Raw genomic sequence first — 18418 nt, 5'->3', positions numbered from 1 at the left:
ATAGTGCCGCAATAAACATACGTGTGCATGTGTCTTTATAGCAGCATGATTTATAGTCCTTTGGGTATATACCCAGTAATGGGATGGCTGGGTCAAATGGTATTTCTAATTCTAGATCCCTGAGGAATCGCCACACTGACTTCCACAATGGTTGAACTAGTTTACAGTCCCACCAACAGTGTAAAAGTGTTCCTATTTCTCCACATCCTCTCCAGCACCTGTTGTTTCCTGACTTTTTAATGATGGCCATTCTAACTGGTGTGAGATGGTATCTCACTGTGGTTTTGATTTGCATTTCTCTGATGGCCAGTGATGATGAACATTTTTTCATGTGTTTTTTGGATGCGTAAATGTCTTCTTTTGAGAAGTGTCTGTCCATATCCTTTGATGGGGTTGTTTGTCTCTTGCAAATTTGTTTGAGTTCATTGTAGATTCTGGATATTAGCCCTTTGTCAGATGAGTAGGTTGCAAAAATTTTCTCCCATTTTGTAGGTTGCCTGTTCACTCTGATGGTAGTTTCTTTTGCTATGCAGAAGCTCTTTAGTTTAATTAGATCCCATTTGTCGATTTTGGCTTTTGTTGCCATTGCTTTTGGTGTTTTAGACATGAAGTCCTTACCCACGCCTATGTCCTGAATGGTATTGCCTAGGTTTTCTTCTAGGATTTTTATGGTTTTAGGTCTAACATGTAAGTCTTTAATCCATCTTGAATTAATTTTTGTATAAGGTGTAAGGAAGGGATCCAGTTTCAGCTTTCTATATATGGCTAGCCAATTTTCCCAGCACCATTTATTAAATAGGGAATCCTTTCCCCATTTCTTGTTTTTGGCAGGTTTGTCAAAGATCAGATAGTTGTAGATATGCGGCATTACTTTTGAGGGCTCTGTTCTGTTCCATTGATCTATATCTCTGTTGTGGTACCAGTACCATGCTGTTTTGGTTACTGTAGCCTTGTGGTATAGTTTCAAGTCAGGTAGCGTGATGCCTCCAGCTTTGTTCTTTTGGCTTAGGATTGACTTGGCAATGTGGGCTCTTTTTTGGTTCCATATGAACTTTAAAGTAGTTTTTTCCAATTCTGTGAAGGAAGTCATTGGTAGCTTGATGGGGATGGCGTTGAATCTATAAATTACCTTAGGCAGTATGGCCATTTTAATGATATTGATTCTTCCTACCCATGAGCATGGAATGTTCTTCGATTTGTTTGTATCCTCTTTTATTTCATTGAGCAGTGGTTTGTAGTTCTCCTTGAAGAGGTCCTTCACATCCGTTGTAAGTTGGATTCCTAGGTATTTTATTCTCTTTGAAGCAAATGTGAATGGGAGTTCACTCATGATTTGGCTCTCTGTCTGTGATTGGTGTATAAGAATGCTTGTGATTTTTGTACACTGATTTTGTATCCTGAGACTTTGCTGAAGTTGCTTATCAGCTTAAGGAGATTTTGGGCTGAGACAATGGGGTTTTCTAGATATACAATCATGTCATCTGCAAACAGAGACAATTTGACTTCCTCTTTTCCTAATTGAATACCCTTTATTTCCTTCTCCTGCCTGATTGCCGTGGCCAGGACTTCCAACAGTATGTTGAATAGGAGTGGTGAGAGAGGGCATCCCTGTCTTGTGCCAGTTTTCAAAGGGAATGCTTCCAGTTTTTGCCCATTCAGTATGATATCGGCTGTGGGTTTGTCATAAATAGCTCTTATTATTTTGAGATACGTCCCATCAATACCTAATTTATTGAGAGTTTTTAGCATGAAGCATTGTTGAATTTTGTCAAAGGCCTTTTCTGCATCTATTGAGATAATCATGTGGTTTTTGTCTTTGGTTCTGTTTATATGCTTGATTACATTTATTGATTTTCTTTCCTTTTTTTTTTTTTTTTTGAGACAGAATCTTGCTCTTTTTGCCCAGGCCAGAGTGCAGTGGCACTATCTCGGCTCACTGCAAGCTCCGCCTCCCGGGTTCATGCCATTTTCCTGCCTCAGCCTCCCGAGTAGCTGGGACTACAGGCACCTGCCACCACGCCCGGCTAATTTTTTGTATTTTTTTAGTAGAGGCGGGGTTTCACCGTGTTAGCCAGGATGGTCTCAATCTCCTGACCTCGTGATCTGCCCGCCTCGGCCTCCCAAAGTGCTGAGATTACAGGCGTGAGCCACTGCGCCTGGCCACATTTATTGATTTTCTTATGTTGAACCAGCCTTGCATTCCAGGGATGAAGCCCACTTGATCATGGCAGATAAGGTTTTTGATGTGCTGCTGGATTCGGTTTGTCAGTATTTTATTGAGGATTTTTGCATCAATGTTCATCAAGGATATTGGTCTAAAATTCTCTTTTTTGGTTGTGTCTCTGCCAGGCTTTGGTATCAGGATGATTCTGGCCTCATAAAATGAGTTAGGGAGGATTCCCTCTTTTTCTATTGATTGGAATAGTTTCAGAAGGGATGGTACCAGCTCCTCCTTGTACCTCTGGTAGAATTCGGCTGTGAATCCATCTGGTCCTGGACTTTTTTTGGTTAGAAAGCTATTGATTATTGTCACAATTTCAGAGCTTGTTATTGGTCTATTCAGAGATTCAACTTCTTCCTGGTTTAGTCTTGGAAGGGTGTATGTGTCGAGGAATTTATCCATTTCTTCTAGATTTTCTAGTTTATTTGTGTAGAGGTGTTTGTAGTATTCTCTGATAGTAGTTTGTATTTCTGTGGGATCGGTGGTGATATCCTCTTTATCATTTTTTATTGCGTCTATTTGATTCTTCTCTCTTTTCTTCTTTATTAGTCTTGCTAGCGGTCTGTCGATTTTGTTGACCAGCTCCTGGATTCATTAATTTTTTAAAGGGTTTTTTGTGTCTCTATTTCCTTCAGTTCTGCTCTGATTTTAGTTACTTCTTGCCTTCTGCTAGCTTTTGAATGTGTTTGCTCTTGCTTTTCTAGTTCTTTTAATTGTGATGTTAGGGTGTCAATTTTGGATCTTTCCTGCTTTCTCTTGTGGGCATTTAGTGCTATAAATTTCCCTCTACACACTGCTTTGAATGTGTCCCAGAGATTCTTGTATGTTGTGTCTTTGTTCCCGTTGGTTTCAAAGAACACCTTTATTTCTGCCTTCATTTCGTTATGTACCTAGTAGTCATTCAGGAGCAGGTTGTTCAGTTTCCATGTAGTTGAGTGGTTTCGAGTGAGTTTCTTAATCCTGAGTTGTAGTTTGATTGCACTGTGGTCTGAGAGACTGTTTGTTGTAATTTCTGTTCTTTTACATTTGCTGAGGAGTGCTTTACTTCCAACTATGTGGTCAATTTTGGAATAGGTGTGGTGTGGTGCTGAAAAAAATGTATATTCTGTTGATTTGGGGTGGAGAGTTCTGTAGATGTCTGTTAGGTCTGCTTGGTGCAGAGCTGAGTTCAATTCCTGGGTAGCCTTGTTAACTTTCTGTCTCATTGATCTGTCTAATGTTGACAGTGGGGTGTTAAAGTCTCCCATTAGTATTGTGTGGGAGTCTAAGTCTCTTTGTAGGTCTCTAAGGACTTGCTTTATGAATCTGGGTGCTGCCGTATTGGGTGCATATATATTTAGGATAGTTAGCTCTTCTTGTTGAATTGATCCCTTTACCATTATGTAATGGCTTTCTTTGTCTCTTTTGATCTTTGTTGGTTTAAAGTCTGTTTTATCCGAGACTAGGATTGCAACCCCTGCCTTTTTTTGTTTTCCATTTGCTTGGTAGATCTTCCTCCATCCCTTTATTTTGAGCCTATGTGTGTCTCTGCATGTGAGATGGGTTTCCTGAATACAGCACGCTGATGGGTCTTGACTCTTTTTCCAATTTGCCAGTCTGTGTCTTTTAATTGGAGCATTTAGCCCATTTACATTTAAAGTTAATATTGTTATGTGTGAATTTGGTCCTGTCATTATGATGTTAGCTGGTTATTTTGCTCATTAGTTGATGCAGTTTCTTCCTAGCCTTGATAGTCTTTACATTTTGGCATAGAGTTGAGATCTTGTTAACGTTGCCCAGTTTGGTCTCATATTCCTGGCCTCAACTTATCCTATCATGTTAGCCTCCTCATTTGCTGTGATTACAGGTGTGGTGTGAACCACCATGCCTAGCACATTTTGACTGTTTTAACAGACAAAGCTAGGAATGTAAAGATTTTAGAAAAAAATAAATCTTTAAGTGAATATTTCCACTGCAAGTTTAGAATTAGGGTTTTTATATAAGTTGTTGTTTTATATTTGTATTTGTTCTTACACTGAAAACTCTGATTCTTGACAATATTATCCATAGCTTATTTGCCTTGTCCTATATATACCATAAATACGTACACATAAGTGAACTAGTTTCAACATGAAAATTACTTTTAATGGCAAAACCACCATTGCTTTTGCACTAACCTAATACAGTAATTGTAATTAATACAATTTAAGTATTTTGTTTTGTATAGTGCCTTTTTGCCCTTGGCCAGTTTTCTTTGTGGTTATGCCACCAGTTTCACATGCATTTGGGTGCATTTATTTCAGGGTTGGCTTTTTTAAAGGTATTTTTTAAAAATTTAATTTCGCTTTTTAAATTATGTAAAACATTTACCTGGCTTCAGAGTCAAAACTTTAAATCAAGATATACCCAGGTCTTAATTTAGTTTTGGTTAATTCTTTCATTTTTTTTCTTCAAAAATATACCCAAAATACGAGCCCCTTCTCTTACTCAAAAGTGTCTCTTGCTTTTTTCACTTAATATATACTATTGTTGGGGTATACAGAGATACTGTAGAGGAATGAAAGCATGTATCTCTGTATATCTCATTTCTTTTTATTCCTTTTGTTGTTAAGCTTCATCATACTCCCTTGCATGGTTGTACCGGTTTGTTCAACCAGTCTCCTATTGATGAACAGTTTGCAGACTTTTTTTTTATTATTATAAATAGCACAGCAATAAATAGCTTTTCTTGACCCAGTGCGGTGGCTCACGCCTGTAATCCCAGCACTTTGGGAGGCTGAGGCAGGTGGATCATGAGGTCAGGAATTCAAGACCAGCCCGACCAACATGGTGAAACTCCGTCTCTACCAAAAATACAAAAATTAGCCGGGCATGATATCTGCATCTGTAATCCCAGCTACTCAAGAGGCTGAGGCAGGAGAGCTGCTTGAACCCAGGAGGTGGAGGTTGCAGTGAGCCAAGATCTAGAGTGGGACTCCGTCTCAAGAAAAACAAAAAAATTCCTGCAATAAATAGCCTTTTGTGTATGTCATTTCATATTTGTTTGACAGTGTGTCTTTGGGATAGAATTCTAGAAGGCAGTTGTTGAATAAAGGATAAATGCATATGTTATTTTGTAAAATATGGTCACATTTTTCTCCATGGTGATTGTAACCATTTTGAATGCTCACCGGCAAGGGTGCCTGTTTTCTCAAAATCCTTCCAACAGAATATGTTGTCAGATTTTAGGGGGTTTTTGGTCCATCTGATAGCTGAGAAATAGTATGTCAGTACATTTTAAATTTGTATTTCTTTTATTTTTTTAATGTGTAATGTGTAACTTTTCATATGTTTTAAAGATCTTAGGTTATTTGCATTTCTTTTCCTGTGATCAGTCTGTTCATAGCTTTTTTTTTTTTTTGCCTGTTTTGATATCAGGATGTTGGTCTTCATTCTTCTATCCATTTTTAGAAGCTTTTTATATATTAGCAATGTAAGTCCTGTATAATACACACATTTTTCACAAATTAATTAGTAGTTTCTTGACTTACATACTTTTATGCCATTGTTTTTTCTTTTTTTTTTCTTTTTTTGAGACAGGATCTCACTCTGTCACCCAGGATGGAGTGCAGCATTGCTATCTCGGCTCATTGCAACCTCAGCCCTCCCACGCTTAAGCGATCCTCCCACCTCAGCCTCCTGAGTAGCTGGGACCACAAGTGCACACCCCCACGCCCGGCTAATTTTTGTGTTTTTTGGAGGGACAGCATTTTGTCATGTTGCCCAGGCTGGTCTTGAACTTATGAGCTCAAGTGACCCACCCTCTCGGCCTCACAAGGTGCTGGGATTATAGGCGTGAGCCACTATGCCCGTCCAACATTTTTTTTCACAAGTCATATTTATCAACTTTTATTCTTACTGCTTCTGGATTTTGAATCATAATTAGGAATACTTTTTCCACTCCAAAGTTCTAGCAAAATTAGCCCATTTCTCCCCAGTCCTTGTACTTAATTCATTTTTAACATTTAGAGCATAGATGCATTTGGTGTTTATCCTTATGTATAATATGAAAAATGGACCAAATTTTTTTTCATGTGACTATCCAGTTGTCCCCAAACCAGTCATTAACATCTTTTTCCTGTTGACTTGAGATATGCTACCTTTGTCACATGTTAAATTTTCCACATGCATTTGGGCCTGTTTATGGAGTTTTTACTCCATCTTATTGCTCTCTCTGTCCAGGTACAGGAAGAACACTCTTTTAATTATAGAATCTTTAATGTTTTCCTAAATATTGTTGTTTGTTCTTCCAAGTGAACTTTATAATCAGTTTGTTTACGTGGAGGTGTTTGGGGGTGGGGAGGTCTGTGATGGTATTTTTATTGGGATTGCATTTGTAGATTACATTACAGAGAGTTGGTATCTTGGGATTTTGAGTCCTTGTATTCCAGAATATGGGATGTCTTCATTTGTTGACGTCCAGTTTTGTATGTTGCAGAGAGCGTTTTGTGTTTTTTTAAAAAATTATGGAGGTACAATTAACTACTATAAAATTCATTTTAACTACTATAAAATTCATTCATTTAAAGTGTACAATTTAGTATTTTTTTTTTTTTTTTTGAGACATGGTCTCATTTTGTTGCCCAGGCTGGAGTGCAGTGGTGTGATCTCTGCTCACTGCCACCTCTGCCTCCAGGGTTCAAGTGATATTCCCACCTCAGCCTTCCAAGTAGCTGGGATTACAGGCACCCACCACCACACCCAGCTAATTTTTGTATTATTTGGTAGAGAAGGGGTTTTCACCATGTTGGCCAGACTGGTCTTGAACTCCTGACTTCAGGTGATCTGTCTGCCTTGGCCTCCGAAAGTGCTGGAATTGCAGTGTGAGCCACCGCACCCAGCCCAATTCAGTAATTTTTTAAAGTGTATTTAGAGTTGTGCAATAATCACCACAATACAGTTTTAGAATATGTTTATCAATCCCAGAAGATCCCTCCTTTCTTAATGTCAGTCTCTGTTCCTACTTTCATTCCCCTCAACCTCTGATTTGCTGTATCTACAGATGTGCCTTTTGTGGGCATTTCATATAAATGAAATCATATAATATATGGTCTTTACTTTCTGGCGTCTTTTACTTAGCATAATTTTATTTTTTGAGGCAGGTCTTGCTCTGTTGCCCAAGCTGGAGTGCAGTGGCGATCACAGCTCACTGCAACCTCTGCTTCTCGGACTTAAGCAGTCCTCCTATCTCAGCCTCTCGTAGCTAGGACTACAGGTGAATGTCACCATGTCTGGCTAATTTTTGTATTTTTTTGTAGAGATGAGGTTTCTCCATGTTGTCCAGCCTGGTCTCTGACTCCTGGGCTCAGGCAATCCACCTGCCTTGGCCTCCCAAAGTGCTTGGATTACAGACATGAGCTACTGGGCCTGGCCTAAGTTAGCATATTTTTTTGAGATGGTTAGTCCATGTTATAACAGGTATCAGTAATTAGTTTTTATTTTGTTAGTTATAGTATTCTGTTATATAGATATACCACATTTTGTTTATCTAGTTGTCAGTGATGGCATGTTTTTTTGTTTGTTTTTGTTTTTTGAGATGGAATCTTGTTCTGTTGCCCAGGCTGGAGTGCAGTGGTGTGATCTCGCTCACTGCAACCTCCACCTCCCGGGTTCATATGATTCTCCTGCCTCAGCCTTCCAAGTATCTGGGATTACAGGCTCACACCACCATACCCAGCTAATTTTTTGTATTTTTAGTAGAGATGGGGTTTCACTATGTTGGCCAGACAGGTCTTGAACTCCTGACCTCGTGATTTGCCCGCCTTGGCCTCCCAAAGTGTTAGGATTACAGGTGTGAGCCACTGCAACTGGCTGGAATTGTTTAAGTGATTTATTCCTTGTCTGGGCTCTGGTCCTACTTGTGTTTCTGCACTGCCATTAATCATGAAGATGAGATATGACATCTATAAGGCTAGTGAGTAGGCTCCTGTAGGTAGGTAGAGGTCAAGGGCATTTTGAATTGTTTCCAGTATTTGCTGTTGTGAAAATGCTACAGTGAACATTTGGGTACAACTCTTTGTGTACATATATGTTTTCATTTCTGTTGGAAAGATACCAACAGAGGAGTCCCAAAGTGGAGTCATTTGCTGTAACTTCAGTAACTTTAATTGTGACTATAAAAGACAGGAGCGGTGGCAAAAGCATCTGGTAGCAGGAAAATGCTTTTGATAGTAGCTAGGCACCCACATGTTTAGTAGGTATGGTAACATGATGTCATTTATGAAAAGAATATGAGCTTTAGAATTGGAATTAGCTTTGAATTTTAAGTGTTGCTTATTGTTTTCCTGCAAGTCACTTAAACTTTCTAAGCTTCAGTTTCTTGATGAGGCTAGACATGCATAATACTATATATGGCACAAAGTTTGTGCTTACAGATTGGAAACTATGTTTTTTTGGGGGGGGTGGGGGAGACAGAGTTTCGCTTTTGCCGCACAGGCTGGAGTGCAATGGTGCAATCTCGGCTCACTGCAACCTCCACCTCCCAGGTTCAAGCTATTCTCCTGCCTCAGCCTCATGAGTAGCTGGAATTAGAGGCACACATCACCATGCCCAGCTCATTTTTGTATTATTAATAGAGACAGGGTTTTGCCATATTGGCCAGATTGGTCTCAAACTCCTGACCTCAGGTGATCCACCTGCCTTGGCCTCCCAAAGTGCTGGGATTACAGGCATGAGCCACCACGCCTGGCCATGGAAACTCTTCTTATTGTTAACATCATTCCAGTCTTAAGGCACAGAGGGACTAAGGCGATCGGTGAGCACAGTGGCTAACATTGCTTATTGCTGATGCCAAGAGAATCTGTGATCTCTTACCAGGAAATAGAAATGGACTTTGAGGAGTTCATAAAGAACTCTCCAGAGAAACCATTGTTTTTGTTATCATTGTTATACTACTCATATTCTTTCTAGCCTGGTAGCCAGAGAAATATGTTATTTTTCTCATGATGTTTTAAAAGCTATAAACAACCTAACCTTTAAAAAAAAAAATTCAAAGAAAATCACCCACAGTCCTACCACTGTCTTAGCCATACTCGTTTTTTATCCTTTAGTATTTCTAAATGTAAAAGATAAAATGAAAATAAAATTGACCCAGTAAGAAGTGACCTATTCTCCTGATTTTCTTTTAAGCTGTGCTATTTAATAAGAGTAACTTTATAATTTTTGAAATGTTTCCCTTTTTAAAATTTTGGTTTAAATAACTGTTATCCTAGAAAACACTGGATTGTAGATGCCAAAATGTTGCCTGTTGTGAATATGCTTTAGTTACATAATTTTTATGTATTATGTTCAAGTTGTGCATAAAGTCCTTTTTAGAAAAATAATATATTTAAGCAATAGAATAAGAGTGCCTAAGCAAGCTATTTATGTACTTTTAGTTACATAATCTGTGTATTCATAAAAAGTTATATAAATTGAATTTTCATGCATTAGCAAAGCTAACTTTGTATCATTTATCATTGAGGTTTCAAAATGTTACATAAGCCATGTAAAAGGTGTTCGATAATGTTAGCTTGTTTTTTACAGTTTTTTTTTTTTTTTTTAGTCTTTCTTTTTTTTTTTTTTTTTTGAGACGGAGTTTTTGCTCTTGTCACCCAGGCTGGAGTGCAGTGGCGCGATCTTGGCTCACTGCAACCTCTGCCTCCTGGGTTCAAGTGATTCTCCTGCCTCAGCCTCCCGAGTAGCTGGAACTATAGGTGCCTGCTACCACACCTGGCTAATTTTTGTATTTTTAGTAGAGACGGGGTTTCACCATGTTGGCCAGGCTGGTCTTGATCTCCTGACCTTGTGATCTGCCCGTCTTGGCCTCCCAAAATGCTGGGATTACAGGCGTGAGACACTGCGCCTGGCCTTAGTTTTTCCTCTTTTTAAAAACAGGTTTTAAAAGAAATTTTTTATACAGATAAATGGAGAAAAATCATAAATAAAGTTGACATGTAAATATAACTTTTCTCCATGTCAAACTGGTAATGCCCAGTTTATGGGTTGAAATAAGGAAAGTTTTTAAAAAAATATGACTTGTCATTGATACATAATGCTTTTAGTTTTAAATGTACTTGTACCACCATACTTAATTCCATATTTAATGATTTGAGTTAATTAACAAGTAACATGTCTGCAAAGTCAGTGGTTAGCTGGATTAGTATCTCAAGGTTCCTTTTGTACTTCTACCTTAAGCTGCATTGTGTTCATGATTATGAAGCAAGAGTTGGAAAATAATTTGGAAATTCAATCTACAATATTATTTTAAATAGCCACTTGGGTGCTACTGTTTTGTTGTTTTTCTGCCTGTAAGATATATTTGCGCTGTTAAAAATGCATTTTACCTCAGTCTTTTTGTGTAATCTTTAGGACTTAAAAACCACTTCAAATATTTTCACATCTCATAACTCCTAATAAATGTTATGTTTTCTATCTAATTGATAATAACATTTTGCAAATATTCCAGAATATAAATACAATATTATTAAGTAATTTTTAAAACGTTTCTCTAAGTCAGATAATCTTTCATTATCTCCCTTATTTACCAGTGTCTGCTCCTATTTTCTGCTTTTTTTTTTTCCTTTAATTTTTTGAGACAGGATTTCATTCTGTTGCCCAGGCTGGACTACAGTGGCGTCATCAGGGGTCCCTGCAGCCTCAGCCTTCAGGGCTAAGGTGATCCTCCCATCTCAGCCTCCTGGGTAGCTGGTACTACAGGCACATGCCACCACACCTGGCTAATTTTTTATTTTTTTGTAGAAATGAGGTTTCGCCTGTTACCCAGGCTGGTCTTGCACTCCTGGGCTCAAGCGATCTGCCCACCTCAGCCTCCCAGATTGCTGTGATTACAGGCATCAGCCTCTGCTCCTGGCCTGTTCTGTTCTTTGGAGTATTGTGTATTCATATGCAGAAAAGATAAATTTAGACCTTTTACTTGTTGTCTGACACAGAAATTAACAAAGTAGATCATAGACCTAAATGTAAGAACTAAATGATAAAACTTCTAGAAGAAGGCATAGGAGAAAATCTCAGTGACCTTGGGTTAGACAGAGGTTTCTTAAATATGTCACCAAAATCACAATCCATAAAAGAAGTTGCCAATTTGAACATTAAAATTAGAGACTTTTGTGCTTCAAAAGACGCTATTAAGAAAATGAAAAGGTCATGTCATGGACGGGAAGAAAATATTTGCAAATAGTATATCTGAGAAAAGACTTGTCATTCAGGATATATAAGGAACTCTTTATTTTTTAGTGTTACTATTTTGAGACACAGGGTCTCACTCTGTTGTCCAGGCTGGAGTACAATGGCACAATCTCGGCTCACTGCAGTCTCGGCCCCCTGGTTTCAAGTGATCCTCCCACCTCAGCTTCCGGAGTAGCTTTTGTCGAGACGAGGTTTTGCCATGTTGCTCAGGCTGGTCTTGAACTCCTAGGCTCAAGCAATCCACCTGCCTCAGCCTCCCGAAATGCTGGCATTACAGGCATGATGGCTCATACCTGGCCAGGAATTCTTATAATTCAACAATGAGACCAAAAACTCAGATTAAACATGGACAGAAGAATAGACATTTCACCAAAGTGGCTAATAAAATTAGGCTTGGCACGGTGGCTCACATCTATAATCCTAGCACTTTGGGAGTCCAAGGTAGGAAGATCACTTGAGCTCAGGAATTTGAGACCAGCCTGAGCAACATAGTGAGACCTCATTTGTATGAAAAATTTAAAAATTAGCTGGGCATGGTGGCATGTACCTGTAGTCGCAGCTACTGGGGTGGCTGAGGTGGGAGGATTGCTTGAGCCTGGGAGATCAAGGCTGCAGTGAGCTATTATTGTGCCACTGCACTCCAGCCTGGGCATTGGAGCAAGACACTTTCTCAAACACAAAACAGATAAAAACCAGAGTAACTAATAATCACATGAAAAAATGCTTAGCACCAGTAGTTATGGTTTTTATTTATTTATTTATTTATTTATTTATTTTTTATTATGTTTTGAGACAAGGTCTAGTTCTGTTGCCCAGGCTGGAGTGCAGTGGTCCCATCTTGGCTCACTGCAGCGTCCGTCTCCCAGGGTCAAGCTATCTTCCTACCTCAGCCTCCCGAGTATCTGGGACTACAGGCGTGTGCTACCATGCCCAGATAATTTTTGTATTTTTTGTAGAGGCAGGGCTTCGCCATGTTGCCCAGGCTGGATTGAACTCCTTAGCTCGAGCAATCTTCCTGCCTCAGACTCCCAAACTGCTGGGATTATAGGCGTGAACCACTGTATCCAGCCTACTTATTTTAGAAATGGTTATTAAAACCACAGTGAGATACCACGTATAACCACTGGAACAAGTTTAATGAAAAAGAGACAATAATAGGTATTGGTGAGGATGTGGAGAACCTGAAACCTTCATTTCCCTATTGGGAATGTAAAACCGTAGAGCCACTTAGGGAAACAATTTGGCAGTTCCTTAAAAAGTTAAACAAACTTACCATAGAACCTAGAAATTACATTCCTAAGTATTTACCTAAGAGAAATGAAAGCACATGTTTGTAGGAAGACTTATACAAGAATGTTCATAGCTACTTTATTTGTAATATGCAAAAACTGAGAAAAACCCAAATGTCCATCAGTGGATGAATGGATAAACAAAGTATGTTATATCCATATGATTGGATACTACTCAGCAATAAAAAAAGTATGAATATTGATGCAACAAATGAATATATTTCAACATAAATATGCTGAGTGAAAGGAGCCAAAAGTGTATGTAGTATGTGACTCCACTTAACATAAAACTTTACAAAATACAAACCAATTCATAATGACAGAGAGCAGATCAATTGTTGCAGGGGTATTGGAGTTGGTATAGGGGATGATGACTGACTGAAATAGGTCTTGCGAGCTCCTTTGGGGTTATTGGAAATGTTCTTAAACTGGATTGTGGTGATGACTACACTCCATAAATTTACTAAAATTAGCAAAATGTACACTTAAAATGGGTGAATTTTTTTACACTCGTGAAAATTCTTAATTACAGACATTTGTAAACTGTTGGGTGACATTTGTATTGACAGGTGATAGTAATGAAGAAGCCATTCAACAACAGGTTTGTAAAAAAATACAGCAAGAAAAGAAATGGAGCATTACTTTTTTAAAAACCATTTTAACCATTTTTAAGCTTATAGTTCAGTAGTGTTAAGTATATTCACATTGGGACCAGGTGCAGTGGCTCATACTTGTAATCCCAGCACTTTGGGGGACCGAGGTGGGAGGAGGATTACTTGAGCCTAGGAGTTCGAGACGAGCCTGGGCAATGTACTAAGATCCTGTCTCTTAAAAAAAAAAAAAAATTAGCTGGGTGTGGTGGTGTGCACCTGTAGTCCCAGCTACTCAGGAGGCTGAGTTAGTAGGATCACTGGAGCCCAGGAGATTGATAGCATGAGCGTGATTGTGCCCCTAAACTCTAGCCTGACCCTGTCTCACACACACACACAAAAAGTATATTTACATTTGTTGCGAAACAGATCTCCAGAACTTTTCCATCTTGCAAAACTGGAACTCTATAGCCATTATGCAACTCTTTCTCCTCCCTCTGACTGTGGTTACCACCACTCTTCTGTCTGTTTCTACACATATGACTACTTTAGATACTTCACATAACTGGAATCACAATTTTGCCTTTTTGTGACTGGCTTATTTCACTTAGCATAATGCCCTCAGGTTTTATTTTGTTTTGTTTATAGTCCAGGTGTCTTTGATTTTTTTTTTTTTTTTTTGGCCACCTAGTATGCCATGAATTCGCAGGTTATAGGTTCCAGCAGTTCAGGCTCCTGTGCATTGGTTCTCACAAAGTGTGCTTTTCTGGGTGGAGAGTGCTGATGCTTCAGTTGTACCTAGGTACCTTTCTCTTTGGCTTCCTTCTTTTTCTGATCTTTTTCGTTCATGTGTTTTGGGAAGCCATCTCAGCTATAGTGCTTTATATGCTCATTATATACATTAATTCTTTTGGCAAGAGTTTTGTTTGTCACAGCAATGCCAACAGCATGCTGGATAACATTGTAACTTCCAGTTTTGCCATGGTAATATTTATGGGCATTCCTTTTTGAACAGTAGCCATTTTCTTTTTCTTTCTTTCTTTTTTTTTTTTTTTTGAGATGGGTCTCGCTCTGTCACCCAGGCTGGAGTGCAATGGCGCGATCTCGGCTCACTGCAACCTTTGCCTCCCAGGTTCAAGTGATTCTCCTGCCTCCTGAGTAGCTGGGATTACAGGCGCGTGCCACCATGCCCGGCTAATTTTTGTATTTTTAGTAGAGACAGAGTTTCACCATGCTGGTCAGGCTGGTCTCAAACTCCTGACCTTGTGATCCTCCTGCCTCAGATTCCCAAAGTGCTGGGATTACAGGCGTGAGCCACCACACCTGGCCCACAGTGGCCATTTTCTTTTCTTTTTCTTTTTCTTTTTTTTTTTGTTTTGAGATGAAGTCTCATTCTGTCGCCCAGGCTAGAGTGCATTGGCGTGATCTCGGCTCACTGCAACCTCCGCCTCCTGGGTTCCAGCGATTTTCCTGCCTCAGCCTCCTGAATAGCTGGGATTACAGGTGAGCACCACCATGCCTGGCTAATTTTTGTATGAGCAGTAGCCATTTTCTTGATGTGTACAACATCGCTTTTTCTTGTAGATTCCTGTGTCTGTGGCCAAAGGAACAACTCCATGTTTTCTAAAAGCCCTAGAGAACAAATTGGAGGTGCCTCTTTTCTTTTCCTTTGTGTTTGTCATCTTGGTGAATTATTGGAAGATGGTGGTTTCTGGCGAAAGGCCAGATTAAATGGTTGAATTTTAAAGTATGTAAATTGTACCTCAAAAAAACTATTTTAAAAAGTAGACTTACCCTGACACTAGACTCTATATCAAAGGGGTTGAATAGTTTCAAAATGGACCCTAAAATACGCGTAATATTTAAGAGAAGTATCAAAAAATATTTTAACTGCATTATTGAGGTATGATTAGTATACTAAAAGCTGAAGGAAGGTGGTGTATATACCTTGATGTGTTTGGAAAGAGGTATAACACCTGTAAAACCATCATTACAATCAATGCCATGGACTTATATCCATCACCTCCAAAAATTTCTTCCTGTCCTCTTACTTTTGTTTCCTTTTTTGGTTAGAGCACTCAATGTGATATACCCTTTTAGCAAAGTTTTAAACATACAATATGTTATTGTTAATCATAGACCCTATGTTGTGCAGTCAGTTTCCAGTACGTATTTCTTTTGCATAACTGAAAATTCGAGGAGGTATCAAAAACTAATGGGATAAAAGAAAATATTTTTCAATAAATGTTTTGGTGATAGCTAGTTAGCTGTGGAGAGACAGAGCAGGATTCTATTTATATAATCTTATCTAATGTCATAACAAAAATCAGTTCTAGATACAGTAATATAAAGAATATTAAACAAAGACTTGGACCAAGTCTAATTTAATACGTATCCATCTTCTAAATAAGGATGCACTTTCCAAGCTTAGAATGATTTAGAAAAGAACAGGCATTTAAAAATGACAAATTTTGGACCGGGCGCGGTGGCTCATGCCTGTAATCCCAGCACTTTGGGAGGCTGAGGAGGGCGGATCATGAGGTCAGGAGATCACGACCATCCTAGCTAACACGGTGAAACCCCGTCTCTACTAAAAACAAAAAAACAAAAAAACAAAAAAACAAAAAAAAAAATTGGCTGGGCCTGGTGGCGGGTACCTGTAGTCTCACCTACTTGGGAGGCTGAGGCAGGAGAATGGCGTGAACCCAGGAGGCAGAGCTTGCAGTGAGTGGAGATCGAGCCACTGCACTCCAGCCTGGGCGACTGAGCGAGACTCTGTCTCAAAAAAAAAAAACAAAACAAAACAAAAAAGACAAATTTTGTCTGGGTGCAGCGGCTCACGCCTGTAATCCCAGCACTTTGAGAGGCTGAGGGGGCTGGATCACTTGAGGTTAGAATTTCAAGAAAAGCCTGGGCAACATGGTGAAACCCCATCTCTACTAAAAAATTAGCCTGGCGTGGTGGTGCATGCCTGTAGTCCCAGCTACTTCAGAGGCTGAGGCATGAGAATCACTTGAACCCAGGAGGCAGAGGAGGTTGCAGTAAGCTGAGATCATCCCACTGCACTCCAGCCTGGGTGACAGAGTGAGAAACTGTCTCAAAAAATAAATAAAGTAATTAATTAAATAAATGACAAATTTCATAACATAAAACTAAAAAGCTAACTAAAAAAAAACTAAAAGTTTTTTTAAAAGAATATATCACCTAAATGAAAACAACCTTGGAAAAAGCATAAAGCTACTGTAATTACTTTGAGCTATTAAAGGGTTAATATTCCTATATAATGGAATATGTTATACAAGATCTATAATATACTACAGATATTACAGGATAAATATCTATATAGATCTTGCAAATAATGTAGAAACCACTGAACATTTGTAATGAATACACCAAATCCATAGAAGAGGAAGTAAACATGCAAAGAAGTATAGATTAAAACGGTGATTACCATTTTTACTATGTGTGTTTTTCGCTCCTTGTGTATTTTTTTAAAAAACCTTTTTGACAGATAAGATTTTTGTTTTTGCAATGAATTTCATGGTCTTCAAAGTCAAAATAAAAATTTCTGCCTAACGATTAGCTGACAGGAAGATGCCTTTAAATGTTTTTTCTTTTTATTTCCAGGAAGTATTGATGAAGATGTTGTGGTGATAGAAGCTTCCTCCACTCCCCAGGTTACTGCCAATGAAGAAATTAATGTTACCTCAACTGACAGTGAAGTGGAGATTGTAACAGTTGGAGAAAGCTATCGGTGAGATTTTAATTCTTAGTTAAATGTTTGAAATATTAAATATAAATATTAAACATATTTGTGCTGCAGATATTTGCATTCTTTTTATTTATTTATTTATTTATTTATTTATTTATTTATTCTTTTTGAGACCCAGTTTGCGTATGCATATATCAGATTAGTGGATTTTTTTTTTTTTTTCTGTAAGAGACAGAATATTGCTATGTTACCGAGGCTGGACTTGAACCCCTTGGCTCAAGTGATTTTCCTGTCTCATTCTCCATAGTAGCTAGGACTGTAGGCACATGTCACTAAGCCTGTCTAGATTCGTAGTTTTCAAAGCAGGCTGCATTAAACTCACCTGGAGAGATAATAAAATAAAGCTATATTGTTGCCCAGACTCTTTCCAAGACTTGAACTAGAATTTTAGAGGTTAGTCTTTTTAAAAGCACCCTAAGTATACAATGAGAGTTAAGAGTTAATGCTCTGAATAAACAACAATTTTACTTAGTGTTTTATAAAATTCTGTTTTTTTAATGATATGGAGAATTGATCTCCTTTGAAATTTAGATGTGAATAATACATAAATATTGGGGATGGTACCAACATTAAAAATGAAAAAATATTAAGGGGTTTGATGTTGAAATAGCCCTTTCTGTTAGAATCTACTTGTTTCAATATGTTACTCACTGATACCAGTGAAACTTGTGCTGTTACTGTGTTAGGGCACCCTAATTCAAAACATATGTTTTGATTCTTTGTCCTTCACTCAGTAACGTTATCGGTGCTCTGAACTAACACATGAATGAAACATCCTTATCTGTTTTTATAAATAACTGGAAAAGACATTGCCCTATTGAAGAATCACTTTGACTCTCCCTCCAAAATATCAACTCCTAACACTGCATTCATCTTATACTTTAGGTGATTGTAAGTATCGGTAATAATAGCAATAAAGAGTTGCTTTGTTACATTTGATACACCAAACTAATAATTTAATGGATGAATCTTAATTTTTGTGTTGGAACGAATTTAGAAGTGCATTTGCTTATTGCATGTTAATATGTTACTGATTTTAAAAGTATATATTCATATTTCTGACATCTGTTACAAACACTTAGAACATGCTTTTCCACTTGCCATTTTAGCGTTGAAGTGCTACTTCTAAAGGCATGGAAGTGAGCATTCTATAACATATCCTTGTTTGTTTTAATTTTTATATGATTTTCCCCAACTCTGAGTAAAACTGGTAACTAGTATTATGTACCACACCTATCCTGTGACTGTGCATAGTGCTTGGTACAGCATTGACTCAATTTTTATGAGCTGTAAGGTCTACTGAAATTACAGACCTATTTTTCCTTGTAGGACTAGAGATCTT

General features: G+C 38.3%; 1 protein-coding gene across 15 annotated transcripts in view; it reads left to right on the top strand.

Moving 5' to 3' along the window:
• The window catches only part of RNF111 (ring finger protein 111), a 115454-nt gene that overhangs the window by 54095 nt on the left and 42941 nt on the right, over window positions 1–18418 (top strand). For all 15 annotated transcript variants that reach the window (XM_055278337.2, XM_055278335.2, XM_063639012.1 and 12 more), the window contains exon 3: window positions 16932–17058. In XM_055278337.2, coding sequence (XP_055134312.2) covers window positions 16932–17058 — 127 coding nt within the window. The remainder of the gene's footprint in view (window positions 1–16931; window positions 17059–18418) is intronic.

This window comes from Symphalangus syndactylus, chromosome 5 (genome assembly GCF_028878055.3).
Source record: "Symphalangus syndactylus isolate Jambi chromosome 5, NHGRI_mSymSyn1-v2.1_pri, whole genome shotgun sequence".
NCBI classification, from domain to species: domain Eukaryota; kingdom Metazoa; phylum Chordata; class Mammalia; order Primates; family Hylobatidae; genus Symphalangus; species Symphalangus syndactylus.
This window is presented reverse-complemented; position numbering and strand designations above follow the sequence as displayed.